This window comes from Kogia breviceps, chromosome 13 (genome assembly GCF_026419965.1).
Source record: "Kogia breviceps isolate mKogBre1 chromosome 13, mKogBre1 haplotype 1, whole genome shotgun sequence".
NCBI classification, from domain to species: Eukaryota; Metazoa; Chordata; class Mammalia; order Artiodactyla; family Physeteridae; genus Kogia; species Kogia breviceps.
Window position 1 is genome coordinate 681,005 of NC_081322.1, and position 21,675 is coordinate 702,679.

General features: G+C 41.2%; 1 protein-coding gene across 2 annotated transcripts in view; it reads left to right on the plus strand.

Annotated features, from left to right (window-relative positions):
- Window positions 1-2,625: 2,625 nt before the first annotated feature.
- ME1 (malic enzyme 1) overlaps window positions 2,626-21,675 on the plus strand; it is a 185,806-nt gene continuing 166,756 nt past the window's right edge. Inside the window, exon 1 of one of the 2 annotated variants that reach the window (XM_059083903.2) lies at window positions 2,626-2,836. In XM_059083903.2, the coding sequence (XP_058939886.1) occupies window positions 2,759-2,836 (78 nt within the window). In that variant the 5' untranslated portion in view covers window positions 2,626-2,758. Of the gene's footprint in view, window positions 2,837-2,950; window positions 3,394-21,675 lie in introns of those variants that run through there. The other variant, XM_067011227.1, reaches the window with a different exon arrangement.

Genomic DNA, 21,675 nt, shown 5'->3' on the forward strand with positions numbered 1-21,675 from the left:
CTCTCGCCAAGGTTGCCGATGACCCTGGGGCCGGCCACCCCAGGATTCAGCTGCCTACTTCTGGTTCTGAACTTTTAAGGTTGGCCACTCTCGGAGGCCTTGTCCTCTCGAATATATTGGACACTGGGATTCTCAAATTAGAACCCCCAAAGGTCAAAGGGCTTTCCTTCATACAGAAACACACCAAGAACCAGGCGTGTTAAGATTTTTAACTAAAAAAAAAAAAAAAAAAAAATTGGAACTGATTTTACTCAGCAATAATGTTTTCGTGTGAAGAAATACAAAATCATTTACTTAATATCACAAACCATCATACAGCTACAGCTTTTTTCTATTAGATTTTTTTCTCATGAAAGTTACATTTGAAATGTTGCATGTGCTATTATTACGTATTTCCTGAATGTTCTCTGCTTGAAATCGCAATGACCTTGGATGGGAATGCTACAATCATATCTAAGTCTGGTTAGGGCTCATCGTGCATTAAACTTGGGCAAGAAAGATCTGACTTTGACCTAGTATTCTCACTGCACATCAGAAACTAGATCCTAGTTCGTTTGGGAATCACACCCATTCTTAACTTGGTCACTTGTGTATAGAGTGACTGTAGTTTCTCACAAGGGAAATTATAGCAGAAGTTGTTTCTAATGTGTTTGGTTTTTTAAATGTGTTTTTTGTAATAAAACCTAAACCTACAAATCTTTAAAAAGGATGTTAAAAGTTGGTGCTCTAGCTAACAATTACGTGGGAAAATAGGTTCTTCCCAGTACCCCTGCAACTGCACGTGGGTTTACAAAAGGACTCCCCCAGCTAGGCCTTATCCTAGCATTCAGGAGGACTGAAGGTCTTCTCATGAGAGAAATAAACGTGGAAGGGCGATGTGAACTTTAGCTGCACTAGCAGGATTTTGTAATCCCTCTGTAAGGATGGCTTGGGGGAAGAGCCCACACACTCTTGTGGGGGCTACTCCCTATATTTATTTATTTATTTTTAATTTTATATTTTTACTCCCTATATTTACATCAGCCTTTCTATCTGTAAATATTATATCACAGAACTAAGGATAGACAGGTAATGTGTCGAAATTTATGTAATAAAGAGCTGTATTATAATGAGGTTCTGTTGTACTAACATTTTTTGTTTCTTCTTCAGCATCTTGTGTTTCGTTTCCGGGCCTGTTGTTAAACTGGTCTTGTCGCCAATAAAACACGCTAATTGTAATGTACCTCAGTTAATTCAAGAGAGTGAGTTTTGTAAGGTATACCTTCTTCTCAGATGCTGTTGGGTTAATTATTGATGGATTATAGAATTCACAGAGAAAAGTGTTACTGGAATGCAAGGAATCTTGAAAGAACTGTGTGATGCAAATAAAATGTTCTCTATTAAAGCAACTGATTCTAGATAATTTAAAGGCTAGCCCTAAGAAGCTTCTGGATGGCCAAAAAACAAGACCGTAACAAATCTTTCTGATAAGGAAAAGCAACATAATTAGAAATGAAACACTTTGGTTGAATGTCTAGTTTATGGATATATAAAATCAAACGCACAATCCCAAACACTACTTTCTGTAAAATCATTAGGTACGAACAGGGCAGAAACAAGCGATCCTATTAACTGAAAAGGAAATTGGGGCACAGGAAGCTTTCAGGGTGTGCTGTGTCAGACACTCCTTCTGGCTGGGATCTGACGGCTCCGACGTTCCTTGAAACTTCAAGTATAAAATATCAATAATAATGGAATTCCAGCGCTGGGAGATCATTTATTCCGACCTTCTCGTTTTACCAAAGAAGACACTGAAGCCCTTAAAGATCGAGTTACCCACCATTATTCAGAGAGAGAGGTTCGTAAACATCTCGGCTTCTAGAACTCTTGGGAACAATATATACAAGATAAATGTGACTGTCCAGTGGGCTCTAACGTTTGCACCTTGTCTTTTATATTAATGGCATTAAAATAAAATTCTCAGCGATGATGTACAGAGACGCCTGCGGCGTCGCGGCCCGCATTTTCCTCCCTTGCCTTTCTCCCAGTTCTACCCGGGCCTGTTCTTTCTGGGTCAAGGTTGGTTTCCTCTGAACCCCGGCCCTGGCTGCCATCTGGAACTGTGCACAGCGCGTTTGGAAGAGCCTGACAGGAGGGGAGAGATGAAGTGTCGTTCGCATCAGTCGGTTAAGGCCTTTTGCAAACAGCCCCCGGCCCCCCGCTCTGTCTCCGGGCAGCCGTTCTCTCTGCCCGAGGCTCTCCGTTTCCCACCCCATCTCCCCTCCCCGCGGGGTGCGGCTGCGGGGCCGGCCGCCTCGGCCAGGGGAGATGGTGCCCACGGGCCGGGCGGGGGGAACCTGACCTCGCTCCCCATTTGGGTCTCCGGAGCAAGGAGGGCGCTGCGGGCGCCACACCGAGCCGCCTCCCGCGCGGGGATGGGCTGGGGCGGTTGCGCCTCTAAAGCGATGGCGAGCGGGGACCCTGGGCGTGGAAGGGAGCGGCACCGCCCGGGCCTCGCCCTTCCTCCTCCTCCTCCTCCTTGCACGCCGCTCGCCTCTTCTCCAGCCATGACTCAGCGCTTCTCGCAGGCTGCCGGGCTGGGGACACGGGCTCCTCGCCGGCCCCTCCCGCCGCGTCCACCCCCTCTCTCACACCCACGCCCGCCCTCGGCCGCCGGCCCTTCCCCAGCGCCGCCGCCGCCGCCGCCGCAGTCAGCTCGGGCGTCCCGGCAGCATCAGCCGCCCGACCCGGCCGCAGCCGACCCCGCGCGCCGCCCGCCATGCAGCCCCAAGCCCCCGGCCGCCGACACGCCCCGCAGCGCGGCTACGCCGTGACCCGGAGCCCCCATCTCAACAAGGTACGCCCGCTCGCCCGCCCCCGCTCGGTCTCGGTCAAGGTCACGGGCAGGCCCCCCGGCGGCGCAGCGGACGCCGCTTAGCCCTTCCGCCCGCGCCCCCGGGGTGCCGCCCCGCCGGAGCGCCCCCCGAGAGCCTGGGCGCGGGCCGAACGGAGGGGCCGCCCGTGGGGGGTCGGTCCCCGGGAGCGTGATGGGAAGGGGCGTTGTGGCTCCGCGCCCGGGCATCCTGGTCGGGGAACGGAGGAGACGTAACTTGTTTAAATACCGCCCGGCTTCTCCGAAAGCGGGAGCCGAGGCGAAGAAAGTAGTGGCGGCGAAGTGCGTGAGCGGGGCGCGTGCCTGCGAAGGTAGCAGGTGGGCGGCCAGCCCGGCCTCGCTGTGCCACGTGCGTGCGGGGCGCACTCAGGGTGCCCAGCCCTGGAGGCTGCCGTGCAGCGGGGTGGCCCGAGGGGCCCAGCTCGGACCGGAGCGCGTTCTGCGTGGGGTCACGTGAGCCACCGGAGAGTCAAGGCCTCCCGGTTTCTGGAGGGACGCGGTTGAGAGGCTGGCAGTTCGCGGTGAGTGGCTTCTGCCTCGGGGCCCCGGCGCGGCCCGGCGCAGAATCCCCGCCCCAGACGCGGGACTGTGGGTAAAGCCGTTCCCGTGTCGTTGAACCTGGCCTTCTGGAAATTTTTGTCTTTAAGACTTCTCCTCTTTTTTATGAAAAGGGGAATACGGTGCAAGAGACCCTTTTTCAGATCTTCCTAACATTTCATTTTTCTTCACTGGCAATGTAAACACCTGTGATTTCTCTCAAATGAAAAACACCTCGGAGTGTATCAATTAGCCGACGAGATACTTAGCAGTCACGTTTATTTTATTTATTTTATCGCCAGGATTTGTCTCTGGATTGTTCCTTTGTTTAAGGATGTGCTTTTTGACATTTCCTTTAGTACATGGAGAATGCCATCAGGCGGCACAGAGGCCTGCTGGGTCATTTGGGGCCTCGCTACCAGACGCTTTTTTTCATCTAGAACTGGACCGCCGCGTCCCCCTCCCCCAACCTGGTGCCGGTGATTTGTTAATCATTATTAATGGCTTGAAGACTTGTGATTTCTTTGACTTAACAAACTATAGCTCCTGTGAGTTCTTTTTGATTTTGCTGATGACAGGCAACTGCTACTTATCTATGATTATTCAGTATTCCTGGTCATAAAGCATTATGAAATTTTAAATATTTCCTACCTATTTTTTCCTCAGTGATTTTAATTGCTAGTTTGATTGTATTCTTCCTTTTTATTATTCTGCAGGTTGGGGCCTATTTTCAGTAGGAAAAAAAAGGGAAAATTTGATGTGACAAAACAATTTATGAGTTTCAGGTGTACCTGCCTGCTGTAATTTATGACCAAATGATGGGTTGCCCCTTAAAGAGAACCGCGCGAGTGGTATAACCTGTTTGAATTTCCTCCAGTCAGGGCCCAGGGTGTGGGTTTCAAGGGGTTGATGGAATAGGCAATTCCTGAGCAAGAGCCATTATGCCTTTACTGTTTACATGAAGAATTTAATAAGAGTCCAGTACCACAGTGTTCACTGCAGCACAATTTACAATAGCCGGGACATGGAAGCAACCTAAGTGTCCGTCATCGGATGAATGGGTAAAGAAGTGGCACATACATACAATGGAATATTACTCAGCCATAAAAAGAAACAAAATTGAGTTATTTGTAGTGAGGTGGATGGACCTAGAGTCTGTCATACAGAGTGAAGCAACTGAGAAAGAGAAAAACAAATACCGTAGGCTTACACATATATATGGAATCTAAAAAAAAAAAAAGTGGTTCTCATGAACCTAGGGGCAGGACAAGAATAAAGACACAGACATAGAGAATGGACTTGAGGACACGGGGAGGGGGAAGGGTAAGCTGGGATGAAGTGAGAGAGTGGCATGGGCATATAGACACTACCAAATGTAAAATAGATAGCTAGTGGGAAACAGCTGCATGGCACAGGGAGATCAGCTGGGTGCTTTGCAACCACCTAGAGGGGTGGGAAGGAGGGAGGGGATATGGGGATATATGTACGCATATAGCTGATCACTTTGTTACACAACATAAACTAACACAACACTGTAAAGCAATTATGCTCCAGTAAAGATGTTAAAAAAAGAACAGAATTTATGCTCTTGAAATCCTTTTCACTCCTGTTCATGAGTAAGGGTTAATTTCCACTTAAGAATAATAATATCACAGAGATCTTCCATCAAGGGCATTAAGGTGTGGTATTTAATGTGTTAAGAACACGTGTTTTGACTTTGTAACTGAACTTCATTGTCTGCATGGTATCAAATTGGATCTAAAATCCAGGTGGCCAGCTTTGGAGTGATTAATGGAATAAGCGTTACTCTTCTTTTTCAGTCCTAAGACAGTTCTGTGGTACCTCATGGAAGTCACAGAACATTCTCATATGTACCACTGAAACTATAGTTGTGGGATCTTCTTGATGGGTGCTGCTCTGAAGACCTCTGGGCCTTTAAGTTTTCCAGTAGCCCAGAAATTTTTCTTGATTTTTGTGGTAACCTTGGCTGCAAAAAAACTCTGGTAGATCTAGCCCCCTATAACCCACCAGCCTGTCGTCTGGCTACACTAAGCCTTCTTCAGCCACTGTCGCACACACCTTCATCACCTTACCTTTGGGTAACTGGGACAGTTTTCCTGGTTTTATTTTCAGTATTATAGTCTGTCCTACATGTAGGTGTGAAAGAAATATCTTCATCAGTTAGCATTTTCTTCATGTTGCTCTTCTGTTATCCAAGTGTTTTTCGTATGATATTATTTCCTGTTACTTTGAATGTAAAATCAATCTGTCGGTCAGGTCTACCGTCTTCTCCACATTTATCTCATTAGGTCCCCAATTTAGCTTTCCACTTAAAATATATTTGCTGAATGTCTTACTTAGTACTTGCCTTTTTGTCTGTGCGTAATTCCTACAATGAAAATGTCATTAGTTGATTTAGTAATGATCTCTTTGGGGAAAACTTTCCTAATTATCTTAGTCCTGTTAACATTACTTAACACCTCTGTTTTTTATGTATTCAGTTGTAACATGTCGTTTGGTATTTACTGCATTGTATTTTTTCTTATTTGATTTAGATTGTCGTAGGATTCATAATCCTTAGTACAGAATTTTGCTCACTTAACATTAAATAAATGTTTATTTAATGAAGAAATGAGCCATGTTAAAACATGCTTTTCTTTTGGTCTTCTAAACAGAACTCAGCTTTTAAAGCAGGTGGCTTTTAAAGTGGTAGTTTGAGTGTTATTCTAAGACATTTCTCCTCTTAAATGTAATTTCTTGTAAGTAAATTCACATTGAAGTCTAAAGCTCAGTTGACTCCGTATACCATTGTATTGTATAATGGCATGTAGTCAGAAAAGGTGGAATTTGGTTTAAGCCTGACCATGCCCTGAAATTTTAATTATTTGCCGGATAAGCTTTGGGAGGTGCTTAATCTTGGTACAAATTGAGGTAAACAGTAGATGTGATCTGAATTAAAAAATAAAGAATGTAAAGGAATTCCCTGGCAGTCCAGTGGTTAGGACTCTGTGCTTTCAGTGCCGAGAGCCCGGGTTCAGTCCCTCGTCCCTCATTGGGGAACTAAGATCCCCCAAGCTGTGTGGCACAGCCAATAATAATAATAATAATAATAATAAAATAAAATAAAGAATTTTAAAAACCTTAGAGAAATAGAATCTTTCTTCATTGGTAATAATTCATGTCTGGTTCTTACTGTTTGTATACTCAAGTATACAACATTGCAGGTAGGATTTCATCATAGCATTTGGAGAAGCATTTCTACCTCCCACTTACGAGATTCAGTATGTTTCTGTTCACAGCCCAAATTACTTTTGAGGTGCTTATCTTTGTCTGTGTTATATAAGCTCATCCAATTTAATGTTTAATGTTTATAATTTTCAAGGATACTATCTGATTTAGATGAGTTGCGTTTCAAATTTTTTCTGAGGAATTTTCAACAATAGACATTAATAATGTTTCATAAATCACTCTTCAAAATTAAAATTCTACGTGCAAAAATAATCATACTTATTTTTTTATTTCTCGACTTATTAGTTTGCTTTATTTGCCTGTGCAATGGTAGAAAACACTCATTGATACTTTAATCATAATTAAGTTGTGTTTACATGGTTTCTGTATCTTTAAGATGAAATGATAATGTGACCTACAAGTAAATCTCTCAAAGATACCACTGGTCAACGTTTTAGGCAGTTAGATCCGGTTTAAGATGGTGATGGTGATTTATCTAAGTCAGTTTTGGTGAGCTTATTAACTTTTAAATGTGAGAAGTGAGCTTCTGGGCAAGTGCTTTTGTAGATGTTTGTCTTGATATGTCAAGACCTAATGAGCTGAATGTGTTGTAGGGAAAAAAGAGAGAAACAAGGCTGCTGCCTATGAAGGAAAGTTACTTTAAACCCCCTCTTTTTCTTCAGTGTAAACTATACCAGACTGAATCATTCAGAAAGTTTTCACCTAGTACAGTTCTCTGGAGTTGCCTCCGCAATATGATAAGCCGATATATTATTTAACGTGGAATCCCACTGATGTGAAGCCCCTTGTTACGAAGGGTTCAGCCTTACACCTCCATATTTGTCTGTTGCCTTGGTAATGCAGGATAGTACCAAAGCAAACAGTGCAGTGCTCGAATGAGTAGAAAGGTGAAGTTGACTTGAGACGTGGTGATGTGGAGTACAGAAAATGTTGAAGCGAGGAAGAGGTTGGAGATTTTTCATTTTGTATTCTGATGTCCTTCAAACTTCCGGGCAGGTGTGGAAAATGCGAAATAATGGAATGAACCCTGTAAGACTTTGTGTCTAGAAGAAATGAGTCCAAGTCCCAATTCTTTTCATTAGCAGTTGTGAGAGTTTGATTGCGATTTTCTTAACTGGCTTCAGTTATTGTCTTTATAAAGTAGAATGATGATTTCATTTATCTCTTTCAAATTTTAACAAATATTCAGAATCCACTATATGCTAGGTAATATTCTGGGTGCAGGGGATATAGCAATGAATAAGATTCCTGCTTTGAATGTACTTACATTTCCATTTGAAATATGATTTCTGTTTTACCTCTTCCCTCAGATATTAAAGAGTGCATATTCGTTTTTTCTGGCATGTATTGTAAACCAGGTTTTTTATTACTACAGCTAATTATTGATACATGATATTTTTTTTTTTTTTTTTTTTTTTTTTGCGGTATGCGGGCCTCTCACTGTTGTGGCCTCTCCCGTTGCGGAGCACAGGCTCCGGACGCACAGGCTCAGCGGCCATGGCTCACGGGCTTAGTTGCTCCGCGGCATGTGGGATCTTCCCGGACCAGGGCACGAACCCGTGTCTCCTGCATCCGCAGGCGGATTCTCAACCACTGCGCCACCAGGGAAGCCCTGATACATGATATTTTTATAGAGAGAGTCTGAACTCATAGCTGAACGGTTATGAAGTACTTATTTTTTAATGTACTTTTGACCCCCTTCTCTCTTGAATTTTTGATTTAACACCTCAAACATGATCGTGTGACCTATTAAATTTATGAGTGTCATAGTCAAATATAAAACTCTACTTTCTCTCTGGGAGACACAGATGGACATTTTACTCTCAGATTCATCTAAGTGAGTCTGACTGACGTCGCACGTCCTTTGCAGTCTTTCATAGATTTTCACAGAATGCCAGGTGTAGGTTAAAAAATGTCTTTGAGAAGAAAAAGACCAAGGAAAGCTTTCTGCTTCTCAGTACTCTGCTGAAAGTGTGTGAAGGCTTGGAAGTGGGAAAGAAAGGTAGAGGCGTGCCCTGGGGAGTGTTCCAATTGCTGAGGTGAGAGCAGTGAAATGCAAAGATACGAAATTTAAAAGTTCCAGTGGTGGGAAACCAGCCTTGAATCGATTTGACTTTGGAAGTAATCAGTTGCGCCGACAAAACAAGCATACGGACCGTTTTCCAATGGCTTTCAAAACTGTCAGGCGCAAATACTGTTACCGACTCCAAGTGGCCTGATTTGGTCTATTCATTACATCATTATTCATTTTATGTTACCCAGCAAACTTGTTGATAGCGTGTGGACCCAGAACTGATCAGCGGACATGTTACAGTTCAGTAGGACCAAGCTGGGAGTGTTTCTAAGCTAAATTATTAAGAAATTTTCTTAGACATGGGGCCCAAGTATAAAGTGTGGTTGTTTGTCTTCTTAAAGCGTTATTTAAAATATTTTATGGCTTATATATTGATTTTTACCTGTCTGTAGCTTCGTGTGTGTCATACAGTACACTTTAAGACAAAGGATTAGTGTTGCCTTAAATGAATTTGGAAAATTTAAAACATCAATATTTTTCCTCAGGCCCTGAAGATATATCTAAGTGAGCCATCAACTAAACTGGCTTCAGATACTTGAGGCCTTTGAGATTAAAGACAGGGGAGAGACACTATGCCTTTACATTTCCGTAGTTTAATCTGGTAGTTTGGGAAGTCAATATAGTAACTGATAATGTTCTCTAAAACATGGAAATGTAACTATTAGAGTTTCTATGCTTATAAACAAACCCTAGACCTAAAACACTCATTTTTTTTTTTTTTTTGCGGTACGCGGGCCTCTCACTGTTGCGGCCTCTCCCGTTGCGGAGCACAGGCTCCGGACGCGCAGGCGCAGCGGCCACGGCTCACGGGCCCAGCCGCTCCGCGGCACGTGGGATCCTCCCGGACCGGGACACGAACCCGTGTCTCCTGCATCGGCAGGCGGATTCTCAACCACTGTGCCACCAGGGAAGCCCTCATTTTTTTTTTAAATAAGTAATGGTTGAGTAAGAACATCAGCAAAAGTACTTACATGTTCATAGGAACATGGTTCTATGAATTACGTCGGGAATACATTATGAGTATTCCTGCAGTAGTTAAATTCTAAACTGTCTCACTAAGTCCTCACCATCTGGAGACTGAAGGAGGCCTATGACTCCATTAAAATATTAAGGCTGGGCCCCTTAAGCTTGCAATGTATTAAAATACATTTAAAACACCTATTCAGAGTCCTCTAAGGTAGTAAAAAATTTTTTTATTGTGAGACAGTGTATATATACATACATAATATATGTGTAAACACATTGTTATGGGCTGAATTGTGTCCTCTCCCAAAATCGTATGTTGAAGTTCTAACCCCAGCCTCTCTGTATTTAACCATATTTGGAGGTAAGGTCTTTAAAGAGGTAATTAAATTGAAATCAGGTCTTTAGGGTGGGCCCTAATCCAGTATGACTGATGTCCTTATAAGAAGAGGAGATGAGGACACAGACACAGGAAAGTCAGTGTGAAGACGGTGGGAGAAGACAGGCATGTATATACGTCAATGAGAGAAGCCTCGGAATATAAGCAGCCCTGCCCAGAGACATCTTGATTGTGCGAAAATGAATTTTGTTGGTTTAGCCACCCAGTGTGGGACTTGGTTATGGCACCTTTAGCATACTAACACATTTATGTAATTGAAGCAAAATTTTATAATACAGTACTTGCTGTGTATAGCACACTCTAGTACTATCCCATTTCAGTTTTAAAAAAATGTTGGTTGTGATTCATTAATGAATGACAATCCATTTAATCCATTTTAAAATCTGAGTTAAAAAGAAAATCTGCTCTATTGCTTAAGTAGTGCATTTATGTGCCTGGGAGGATGACTGCAGAGGGACTTTCTCTTCCGTGTCTTAGTGTTGTATGTGAAGTTCGAGTTTGTCTTGGCAGTACTGGCCCAGCCTCCTTTGGTTTTTCCATCTACCTGTCCATATTGACGTATGTCTTAAACCAATAATCTTGAAACTATGAGAATGTTCTTGTAACTAATATTGGCAGGTCTGCTTAGTAAGCCAGACAGCGTCCTTACTTATGTACCCAGAGCCAATAAGAAATTGAAACTTGGTTAGTGAGCATTTTTATGGGCCTTTAAACTTTTTACTTATTCAAAATCTTGCTTATATTAAATTTTACCTATGTTAACTATATCATAATAATATGACAGAATTGAGAGCAAACAAATTCGTCATTATGAATAAATATGAATGAAGATTAACTCTAATAAAATTATTTTCAGATTGTTTCACAAAGCAGAGGCAAGCTATGCTGAATATAAGAGATACATTGAGAACAAAATGTTACAGAAAGGCTAAAAATAAAGATATGAGAAAGTGCAAACAGCAAGAAATCAGGGTCATCCTGACATCAGACAATGTAGACATCATGTCAAAAAGCATTAAATGGGGCTTCCCTGGTGGCGCAGTGATTGAGAGTCCGCCTGCTGATGCAGGGGACACGGGTTCGTGCACCGGTCCGGGAAGATCCCACATGCCGGGGAGAGGCTGGGCCCGTGAGCCGTGGCCGCTGAGCCTGTGCGTCTGGAGCCTGTGCTCTGCAATGGGAGAGGCCACAAACAGTGAGAGGCCTGCGTACCGCGAAAAAAAAAAGAAAAAGCATTAAATGATCAGGACTTCCCTGGTTGGGCAGTCATTAAGAATCCGCCTGCCAATGCAGGGGTCCCGGGTTCAAGCCCTGGTCTGGGAAGATCCCACATGCTGCAGAGCAACTAAGCCCGTGCACCACAACTACTGAGCCTGCATTCAAAAGCCCACGAGCCACAACTACTGAGCCTATGTGCCACAACTACGGAAGCCCACGTGCCTAGAGCCAGTGCTCCACAAGAGAAGCCACCGCAATGTGAAGCTTGCTCACCACAATGAAGAGTAGCCCCTGCTCACCTCAATTAGAGAAAGCCTGCATGCAGCAATGAAGACCCAACGCAGCCAGGAATAAATAAGTAAATAAATAAATTTATTTAAAAAAAGAAAGAGCATTAAATGAGACAAAATACATAATGCTGAAAGGTACGATTCTGAATGAAGTTATACATGTAATGAATGTCTATGCACCAGATAACACAGCAGGTACCTTCATAAAAAAGACAGTATAGGACATGCAAAGAGAAATAAAAAAGATACTAACACTAGAAAACTTCAACAAATCTCTCTCAGTGCAGGACACATCATAGGGGGCAAAAACTGTTTCCGTACAGTAATTTCTACCTCAAATTTCTCAGGAAATTTACGTTTTTCCAAATCATGAGAATATTCAGTTGAGAAATTGGGAAAATGAGAAAGCTTAGTAAATAATAGAGATATTACTGATGAGAAAGACCCAATGACAAAAGGAAGAGCTGGAAATTGTACTTGTAGAGTCAGAGGTGAAGGTTGACATTTCATGGATCTTCACAGCAGTAATGATCTAATCAGTCAGTTTTGCTTGTAGCCGTTGCCAGTTTCTGACAGTATCTGTCTTTTAGTTTCTGTGTTTAGACCATTCACGCTTCATGTAATTATTAATGTTTGGATTTCTGTCCAGCATTTTATTATTAGATGTCTGTTCCCTCTGTTTTTTATTCTTCTGTTTCTCCTTTCCTGCTTTCTTGTGTATTATTTGAATATTTTAATTATTCCCTTGTAATTTCTCTATTGAGTTTTTTTAAAAAATAAATTTATTTATTTTTGGCTGTGTTGCGTCTTCATTGCTGTGTGTGGACTTTCTCTAGTTGTGGCTTGTGGGCTCTAGAGCGCAGGCTCAGTAGTTGTGGCGCACGGGCTTAGTTGCTCTGCAGCATGTGGGATCTTCCCAGACCAGGGCTCGAACCTGTGTCCCTTGCATTGGCAGGCAGATTCTTAACCACTGTGCCACCAGCGAAGTCCTCTATTGAATTTTTGACAATATCTCTTTGTACAGTCTTTTTTATTAGTTGCTATGGAAATTATGATATACATAACTTTTCACAATCTACTTAAAATGAACATTTTGCCACTTAATTGGAGTGTAGAAATCTTACCATCATATAGGTCTCACTGTGTTCCTCTGTTTATGTTATAGGTGTTATATGTTTTACATCCACTTACATCTTCATATGTGTATTACATAGTATTTTAAAAATTGAGATTTGATTGGCAATTGATATAGTTTCAGATATAAAACATAATGATTCAATATTTGTATATATTGTGAAATGATCACAGTAGGTCTAGTTAACATCCATCATTGTACGTACTTGCAAAAATTTTTTTCTTGTGATGAGAACTTTTAAGATCTACTCTCTTAGCGTCCCAATGTGCAATACAGTGTTATTAACCACAGTTAACTTGCTGTACATTACATCCCTAGGACTTATTTATTTTATAGCTGGAAATTTGTACCTTTTGACCCCCTTCACCTGTTTTGCCCATTCCTTATTCCCTACCTCTGGCAACCACCAATCTGTTTTCTGTATCTATGAGCTTGTCTCTCTTTTTTTTTGTTTGTTTTGTTTTTTGATTTCACATATAAGTGAGATCATACAGTATTTGTCTTTCTCTGTCTGCCTCACTTCACTTTAGCATAATGCCCTCAAGGTCCATCCAGTTTACTGCAAATGGCAAGATTTCTTTCTTTTTTATGGCTGAATAATATTCACTTGTAAATATTTACACCACGCTTTCTCTTTTTTTTTTTTTTTTTGTGGTACGCGGGCCTCTCACTGTTGTGGCCTCTCCCGTTGTGGAGCACAGGCTCCGGACGCGCAGGCTCAGTGGCCATGGCTCACGGGCCCAGCCGCTCCGCGGCACGTGGGATCTTCCCGGACCGGGGCATGAGTCCGCGTCCCCTGCATCGGCAGGTGGACTCGCAACCACTGCACCACCAGGGAAGCCCTACCACGCTTTCTTTATCCATTCATCCATTTATGGACACTTCGGTTGTTTCCCTATCTTGGCTATCGTAAATAATGCCACAGTGAACATGGGATGCGTATATTCTTTTGAGTTAGTGTTTTGTGTTCTTTAGATAAATACCAAGAAGTGGAGTTTCTGCATACGGTAGCTGTATTTTTAAATTGGAGAAGAACCTCCATACTGTTTTCCATAGTGGCTGCACCAATTTCACTTGTACTAACAGTGCACGAGGATTCACTTTTTTCCACATCCCTGCTGACACTTGTTGTTTCTTGTCTTTTTGATGATAGCCATTCTAACAGGTGTGAGGTGATACCTCCTTGTGGTTTTGATTTTCATTTTCCTGATGACTAGTGATATTGAGCATCTTCTCATGTGCCTGTTGGTCATCTGTCTGTCTTCTTTGGAAAAATGTCTACTCAGATCTTCTGCCTTTTTTTTTTTTTTTTTTAAATCAGATTCTCTTGTTTTTTTGCTCTGTTTTGTATGAAAAAAATTTTGATGTGATAATTCAATGTAATGTTTATAACTTTTGATTTTAATTGTGATACAAGTTTTAAAGAGTTTAAGAGGGAAAGGATAATCTATTATAGTTACTGAGATATGTACTGTTTCTGTTAGTCTTTTATTCCTGATATTTCAAGTTTTCCTTAGGTATCATTTCCCTTCCACTTAAAGGATTTCCTTTAGCATTTCTTTTAGAGCATTTTGCTGGAGACCAGTTTTCCTCTTTTTCCTTCCTCTGAGAATACCTTTATTTCATTTTCATTTCTGAAGGATATTTTCTTTTTTCTTTTGAATTTTATTTTTTTATACAGCAGGTTCTTATTAGTCATCCATTTTATACACATCAGTGTATACATGTCAATCCCAATCTCCCAATTCATCCCACCACCACCACCCCCCACCACCACTTTCCCCGTTGGTGTCCATACGTTTGTCTCTACATCTGTATCTCACTTTCTGCCCTGTAAACTGTTTCATCTGTACCATTTTTCTAGGTTCCACATATATGCGTTCATATATGATATTTGTTTTTCTCTTTCTGACCTACTTCACTCTGAATGACAGTCTCTAGATCCATCCAGGTGACTACAAATGACCCAATTTCGTTGGTTTTTATGGCTGAGTAATATTCCATTGTATATATGTACCACATCTTCTTTATCCACTTGTCTGTCGATGGGAATTTAGGTTGCTTCCATGACCTAGCTAGTGTAAATAGTGCTGCAGTGAACATTGGGGTGCATGTGTCCTTTTGAATTATGGATTTCTCTGGGTATATGCCCAGTAGTGGGATTGCTGGATCATATGGTAATTCTATTTTTAGTTTTTTAAGGAACCTCCGTACTGTCCTCCACAGTGGTTGTAACAATTTACATTCCCACCAACAGTGCAGGAGGGTTCCCATTTCTCCACACCCTCGCCAGCATTTGTTGTTTGTACATTTTCTGATGATGCCCATTCTAACTGGTGTGAGGTGATACTTCATTGTAGTTTGGACTTGAATTTCTTTAATAATTAGTGATGTTGAGCAGCTTTTCATGTGCTTCTTGGCTGTCTGTATGTCTTCTTTGGAGAAATGTCTAGTTAGGTCTTCTGCCCATGTTTGGTTGGGGTTGTTTGTTTTCTTAATATTGAGCTGCCTGAGCTGCTTATATATTTTGAGATTAATCCTTTGTCCACTGATTCATTTGCAAATATTTTCTCCCATTCTGAGGGTTGTCTTTTTGTCTTGTTTGTAGTTTCCTTTGCTGTGAAAAAAAACTTTTAAGTTTCATTAGGTCCCATTTGTTTATTTTTGTTTTTATTTCCATTACTCTAGGAGGTGGATCGAAAAAGATCTTGCTGTGATTTATGTCAAAGAGTGTTCTTCCTATGTTTTCCCCTAAGAGTTTCATAGTGTCTGGTCTTACATTTAGATCTCTAATCCATTTTGAGTTTATTTTTGTGTGTGGTGTTAGGGAGTATTCTAATTTCATTCTTTTACATGTACCTGTCCAGTTTTCCCAGAACCACTTATTGAAGAGACTGTCTTTTCTCCATTGTATACCCTTGCCTCCTTTGGCATAGATTAGTTGACCATAGGTGCATGGGTTTATCTCTGGGCTTTCTATCCTGTTCCATTGATCTATATTTCTGTTTTTGTGCCAGTACCATGTTGTCTTGATTACTATAGCTTTGTAGTGTAGTCTGAAGTCAGGGAGTCAGATTCCTCCAGCTCTGTTTTTTCTCCTAAAGACTGCATTGGCTATTCGGGTTCTTTTGTGTCTCCATACAAATTTTAAGATTTTTTGTTCTAGTTCCGTAAAAAATGCCATTGGTAATTTGATAGGGATTGCACTGAATCAGTAGATTGCTTTGGGTAGTATAATCACTTTCACAATATTGATTCTTCCAATCCAAGAACATGGTCTATCTCTCCATCTGTTGGTATCCTCTTTAATTTCTTTCATCAGTGTCTTACAGTTTTCTGCATACAGGTCTTTTGTCTCCCTAGGTAGGTTTATTCCTAGGTATGTTATTCTTTTTGTGGCAGTGGTAAATGGGAGTGTTCCCTTAATTTCTCTTTCAGATTTTTCATCATTAGTGTATAGGAATGCAAGAGATTTCTGTGCATTAATTTTGTATCCTGCAACTTTACCATATTCATTGATTAGGTCTAGTAGTTTTCTGGTGGCATCTTTAGGATTCTCTGTGTGTGGTAGCATGTCATCTACAAACAGTGACAGTTTTACTTCTTCTTTTCCAATTTGTATTCCTTTTATTTCTTTTTCTTCTCTGATTGCCGTGGCTAGGACTTCCAAAACTATGTTGAATAATAGTGGTGAGAGTGGACATCCTTATCTTGTTCCTTATCTTAGAGAAAATGCTTTCTGTTTTTCACCATTGAGAATGATGTTTGTCAATTTGTTAATATAGTGTATCACATTGATTGAATTGCATATACTGAGGAATCCTTGCATCCCTGAGATAAATCCCACTTGATCATGGTGCATGATCCTTTTAATGTGTTGTTGGATTCTGTTTGCTAGTATTTTGTTGAGGATTTTTGCATCTATATTCATGAGTGATATTGTTCTGTAATTTTCTTTTTTTGTAGTATCTTTGTCTGGTTTTGGTATCAGGGTGATGGTGGCCTCATAGAATGAGTTTGGGAGTGTTCCTTCCTCTGCAATTTTTTGGAAGAGTTTGAGAAGAATGGGTATTAGCTCTACTCTAAATGTTTGATAGAATTCACCTGTGAAGCCTCTGGTCCTGGACTTTGTTTGTTGGAAGATTTTTATCACAGTTTCAATTTCATTACTTGTGATTGGTCTGTTCATATTTTCTATTTCTTCCTGGGTCAATCTTGGAAGGTTACACCTTTCTAAGAATGTGTCCATTTCTTCCAGGTTGTCCATTTTATTGGCATAGAGTTGCTTGTAGGAGTCTCTTAGAATGCTTTGTATTTCTGCGTGTCTGTTGTAGCTACTCCTTTTCCATTTCTAGTTTTATTGATTTGAGTCCTCTCCCTCTTTTTTTTTGATGAGTCTGGCTAATGGTTTATCAATTTTGTTTATCTTCTCAAAGAACCAGCTTTTAGTTTTATTGATCTTTGCTATTGTTTTCTTTGTTTCTATTTCATTTATTTCTCTTCTGATCTTTATGATTTCTTTCCTTCTACTAACTTTGGGTTTTGTTTTTTCTTGTTTCTCAAGTTCCTTAGGTGTAAGGTTAGATTGTGAATTTGATATGTTTGTTGTTTCTTGAGGTAGGCTTGTATTGCTATAAACTTCCCTCTTAGAACTGCTTTTGCTGCATCCCATAGGTTTTGGATCATTGTGTTTTCATTGTCATTTGTCTGTAGGTATTTTTTTATTTCCTCTTTGATTTCCTCTGTGATCTCTTGGTTATTTAGTAACGTATTGTTTAGCCTCCATGTGTTTGTGTTTTTTACATTTTTTTCCCTGTAATTGATTTCTAATCTCATAGTGTTGTGGTCAGAAAAGATGCTTGATATGATTTCAATTTTCTTAAATTTACTGAGGCTTGATTTGTGACCAAAGATGTGATCTACCCTGTCGAATGTTCCCTGTGTTCTTGAGAAGAAAATGTAATCTGCTGTTTTTGGATGGGATGTCCTATAAATATCAATTAAATCTATCTGGTCTGTTGTGTCATTTAAAGCTTGTGTTTCCTTATTAATTTTCTGTTTGGATGATCTGTCCATTGGTGTAAGTGAGGTGTTATGAAGTCCCCCACTATTATTGTGTTACTGTTGATTTCATCTTTTACAGCTGTTAGCAGTTGCCTTATGTATTGAGGTGCTCCTATGTTGGATGCATATAGATTTATAATTGTTATATCTTCCTATTGGATTGATCCCTTGATCGTTATGTTGTATCCTTCCTTGTCTCTTGTAACATGCTTTATTTTAAAGTCTATTCTATCTGATATGAGTATTGCTACGCCAGCTTTCTTTTGATTTCCATTTGCATGGAATATCTTTTTCCATCCCCTCACTTCCAGTCTGCATGTGTACCTAGGTCTGAAGTGGGTCTTTTGTAGATAGCATATATATGGGTCTTGTTTTTGTATGCATTCAGTGAGCCTGTGTCTTTTGGTTGGAGTATTTAATCCATTCAAATTTAAGGTAATTATCGATATGTATGTTCCTATGACCATTTTCTCAGTTGTTTTGGGTTTGCTTTTTTTTTTTTGCCATACGCAGGCCTGTCACTGTTGTGGCCTCTCCCCATTGTGGAGCACAGGCTCCAGGCACAGGCTCAGTGGCCATGGCTCATGGGCCTAGCTGCTCCATGGCACGTGGGATCTTCCTGGACAGTGGCATGAACCCGTTTCCCCTGCATCAGCAGGCGAACTCCCAAACACTGCGTCTTGGGTTTGTTTTTGCAGGTCCTTTTCTTCTCTTGTGTTTCCCACTTAGGGAAGTTCCTTTAGCATTTGTTGTAGAGCTGGTTTGGTGGTGCAGAATTCTCTTAGCTTTTGCTTTTCTGTAGAGCTTTTGATTTCTCCATCGAATCTGAATGAGACCTTTGCCGGGTAGAGTAATCTTGGTTGTAGGTTCTTCCCTTTCATCACGTTAAATATGTCATGCCACTCCCTTCTGCCTTGTAGAGTTTCTGCTGAGAAATCAGCTGTTAACCTTATGGGAGGTTATGTATGTTATTTGTATGTTATTTGTCATTTTTCCCTTGCTGCTTTCAATAATTTTTCTTTGTCTTTAATTTTTGCCAGTTTGATTACTTTGTGTCTCAGCATGTTTCTCCTTGGGTTTATCCTGTGTGGGACTCCCTGCACTTTCTGGAGTTGGGTGGCTATTTTCTTTCCCATGTTAGGGAAGTTTTCCACTATAATCTCTTCAAATATTTTCTCAGGTCCTTTCTCTTTCTCTTCTCCTTCTGAGCCCCTATAATGTGAATTTTGTTGCGTGTAATGTTGTCCCAGAGGTCTCTTAGGCCGTCTTCATTTCTTTTCATTCTTTTTTCTTTATTTTGTTCCACAGCAGGGAATTCCACCATTCTGTCTTCCAGGTCACTTATCCGTTCTTCTGCCTCAGTTATTCTGCTATTGATTCCTTCTTGTGCAGTTTTAATTTCAGTTGTATTGTTCATCTCTGTTTGTTTGTTCTTTAATTCTTCTAGATCTTTGTTAAACATTTCTTGCATCTTCTCGATCTTTGCCTCCATTCTTTTTCCCGAGGTCCTGGATCATGTTCACTATCATTTGGAATTCTTTTTCTGGTAGGTTGCCTATCTCTGCTTCATTTAGTTGTTTTTCTGGGGTTTTATCTTGTTCCTTCATCTGGTGCATAGCCCTTGGCCTTTTCATTTTGTCTATCTTTCTGTGAATGTGGTTTTTGTTCCACAGGCTGCAGGATTGTAGTTCTTCTTGCTTCTGCTGTCTTCCCTCTGGTGGATGAGGCTATCTAAGAGGCTTGTGCAAGTTTCCTGATGGGAGGGACTGGTGGTGGGTAGAACTGACTGTTGCGCTGGTGGGCAGAGCTCAGTAAAACTTTAATCTGCTTGACTGCTGTTGGGTGGGGCTGGGTTCCCTCCTTGTTGGTTGTTTGGCCTGAGGCGACCCAGCACTGGAGCCTACCCAGCTCTTTGGTGGGGCTAATGGCTGACCCTGGGAGGGCTCCCACCAAGGAGTACTTCCCAGAACTTCTGCTGTCAGTGTCCGTGTCCCCATGGTGAGCCACAGCCATCCCCCGCCTCTGCAGGAGACCCTCCAACAGTAGCAGGTAGGTCTGGTTCAGTCTCCTGTGGGGTCACTGCTCCTTCCCCTGGGTCCCCATGCGCACACTGCTTTGTGTGCGCCTTTCAAGAGTGCAGTCTCTGTTTCCCCCAGTCCTGTCAAAGTCCTGCAGTCAAATCCTACTAGCCTTCAAAATCTGATTCTCTAGGAATTCCTCCTCCCGTTGCTGGGCCCCCAGGTTGGGAAGCCTGACGTGGGGCTCAGAACCTTCACTCCAGTGGGTGGACTTCTGTGGTATAAGTGTTCTCCAGTCTGTGAGTCACCCACCCAGCAGTTATGGGATTTGATTTTATTGTGATTGTGCCCCTCCTACCATCTCATTGTGGCTTCTCCTTTGTCTTTGGATGTGGGGTGTCTTTTTTGGTGAGTTCCAGTGTCTTCCTGTCGAGGCTTGTTCAGCAGTTAGTTGTGTTTCCAGTGCTCCCGCAAGAGGGAGTGAGCGCACACCCTTCTACTCTGCCATCTTGAACCGATTCTAGGTTGACAGTTGTTTTCCTTCAACACTTTAATAATGCCATTTCTCTTCCTCTTGGTCTCTCTTATTTCTGATGAGAAATCTGCAGTCATTTGAAAAGTCAAGTGTATGTGATGTCATTTTTCTTTGGCTCATTTAAAGATGTTTTCTTTATTTTTTAGTTTTCAGCAACTTGAATATAATTTTTCTGGGTTTGCATTTCTTTATCTTCTTGGGGTTTGCTGAGCTTCTTGAGTTTTTCAGTTTATGTCTTCTGCTAAAATTGATAAGTTTTTAGCCATTATTTCTCCAAGTGTTTTTTTCTTTTTCCTCTGCTTTTGGATTCTGTTGAAATAAATGTTAGCCCTTTTGGTATTGTCTCACAGGTCCCTGAGGCTCTGATTTTTTTTTCAGTCTTTTTTTTCTTTTTTCTTTTCAGATGGTTAATTTTTAATTATCTATCTTTAAGTTAATGGAGTCTCTGCTCTTATACCTCGTTTCTGTTCTTGAGCCCATCCAATGAATATTTTATTTCAGTTATTGTATTTTTCAGTTCTAAAATTTCCATTTGGTTTTTTATAGCTTTTCTTTATTGGCTAAGACTTTTTATCTTTCTATTTGTTTCAAATGTTTGGCCCTTATGGTTTGTGGCATAGTTGCAATAACATTGTAAGTCTTCATGTGATAATTCCATTGTATGTGTCATCTTAGGACTGGCGTTTGTTGATTTTTTTTTCCTTTGAGAATTAACACTTTCCTGTTTCTTTATATGCTGAGTACTTTTTGCATGTATTCTGGATATTTGCATATTAAGAGAGTCTAGTAAATCCTCAAGGGAATGCTGTTCTTTTTAGTTTTTTGCAGCCACTCAACCTGGTTAGGTCAGTTTGAAAGTTGGACTCACCTTCTATGTGTTGTGGTTCCAGTATCAATTATGTTTTCAAAGCCTACTTTGTAGTTCTGCTTGGATCTGTTCATCATGTATACTGCTTAGTGGCCAGCGTAGGATCTATGCGGTGGTTTACTCTATAGTTTAGTTAGGTCCTTTGTTATGCTGTTTAAGATCAGATCTATACATGCATAGCTTAGAGGTGACCTCAGGAGTTTAAATACAACTTTATGAAATTATTTTCTTGAGTTTCCTTTTCTCTGTGATCTTTGTGATCCTTTTTGTCTTCTTGAGGTCCCCCCTTTCCAGCCCAGTAGCCAGAAAACTGGGCCTTTAGTTTCCCCGCTCTGCTGTGTTTCCTTCAGGTGCATTTGTATCTGGGGCCAAGTTTTACTGGAAGACAGAGAAAAATGCAACAGACATTTGACCCATGATCTTGGGACCATTGCTCCTTTGGTTAAAAAGAA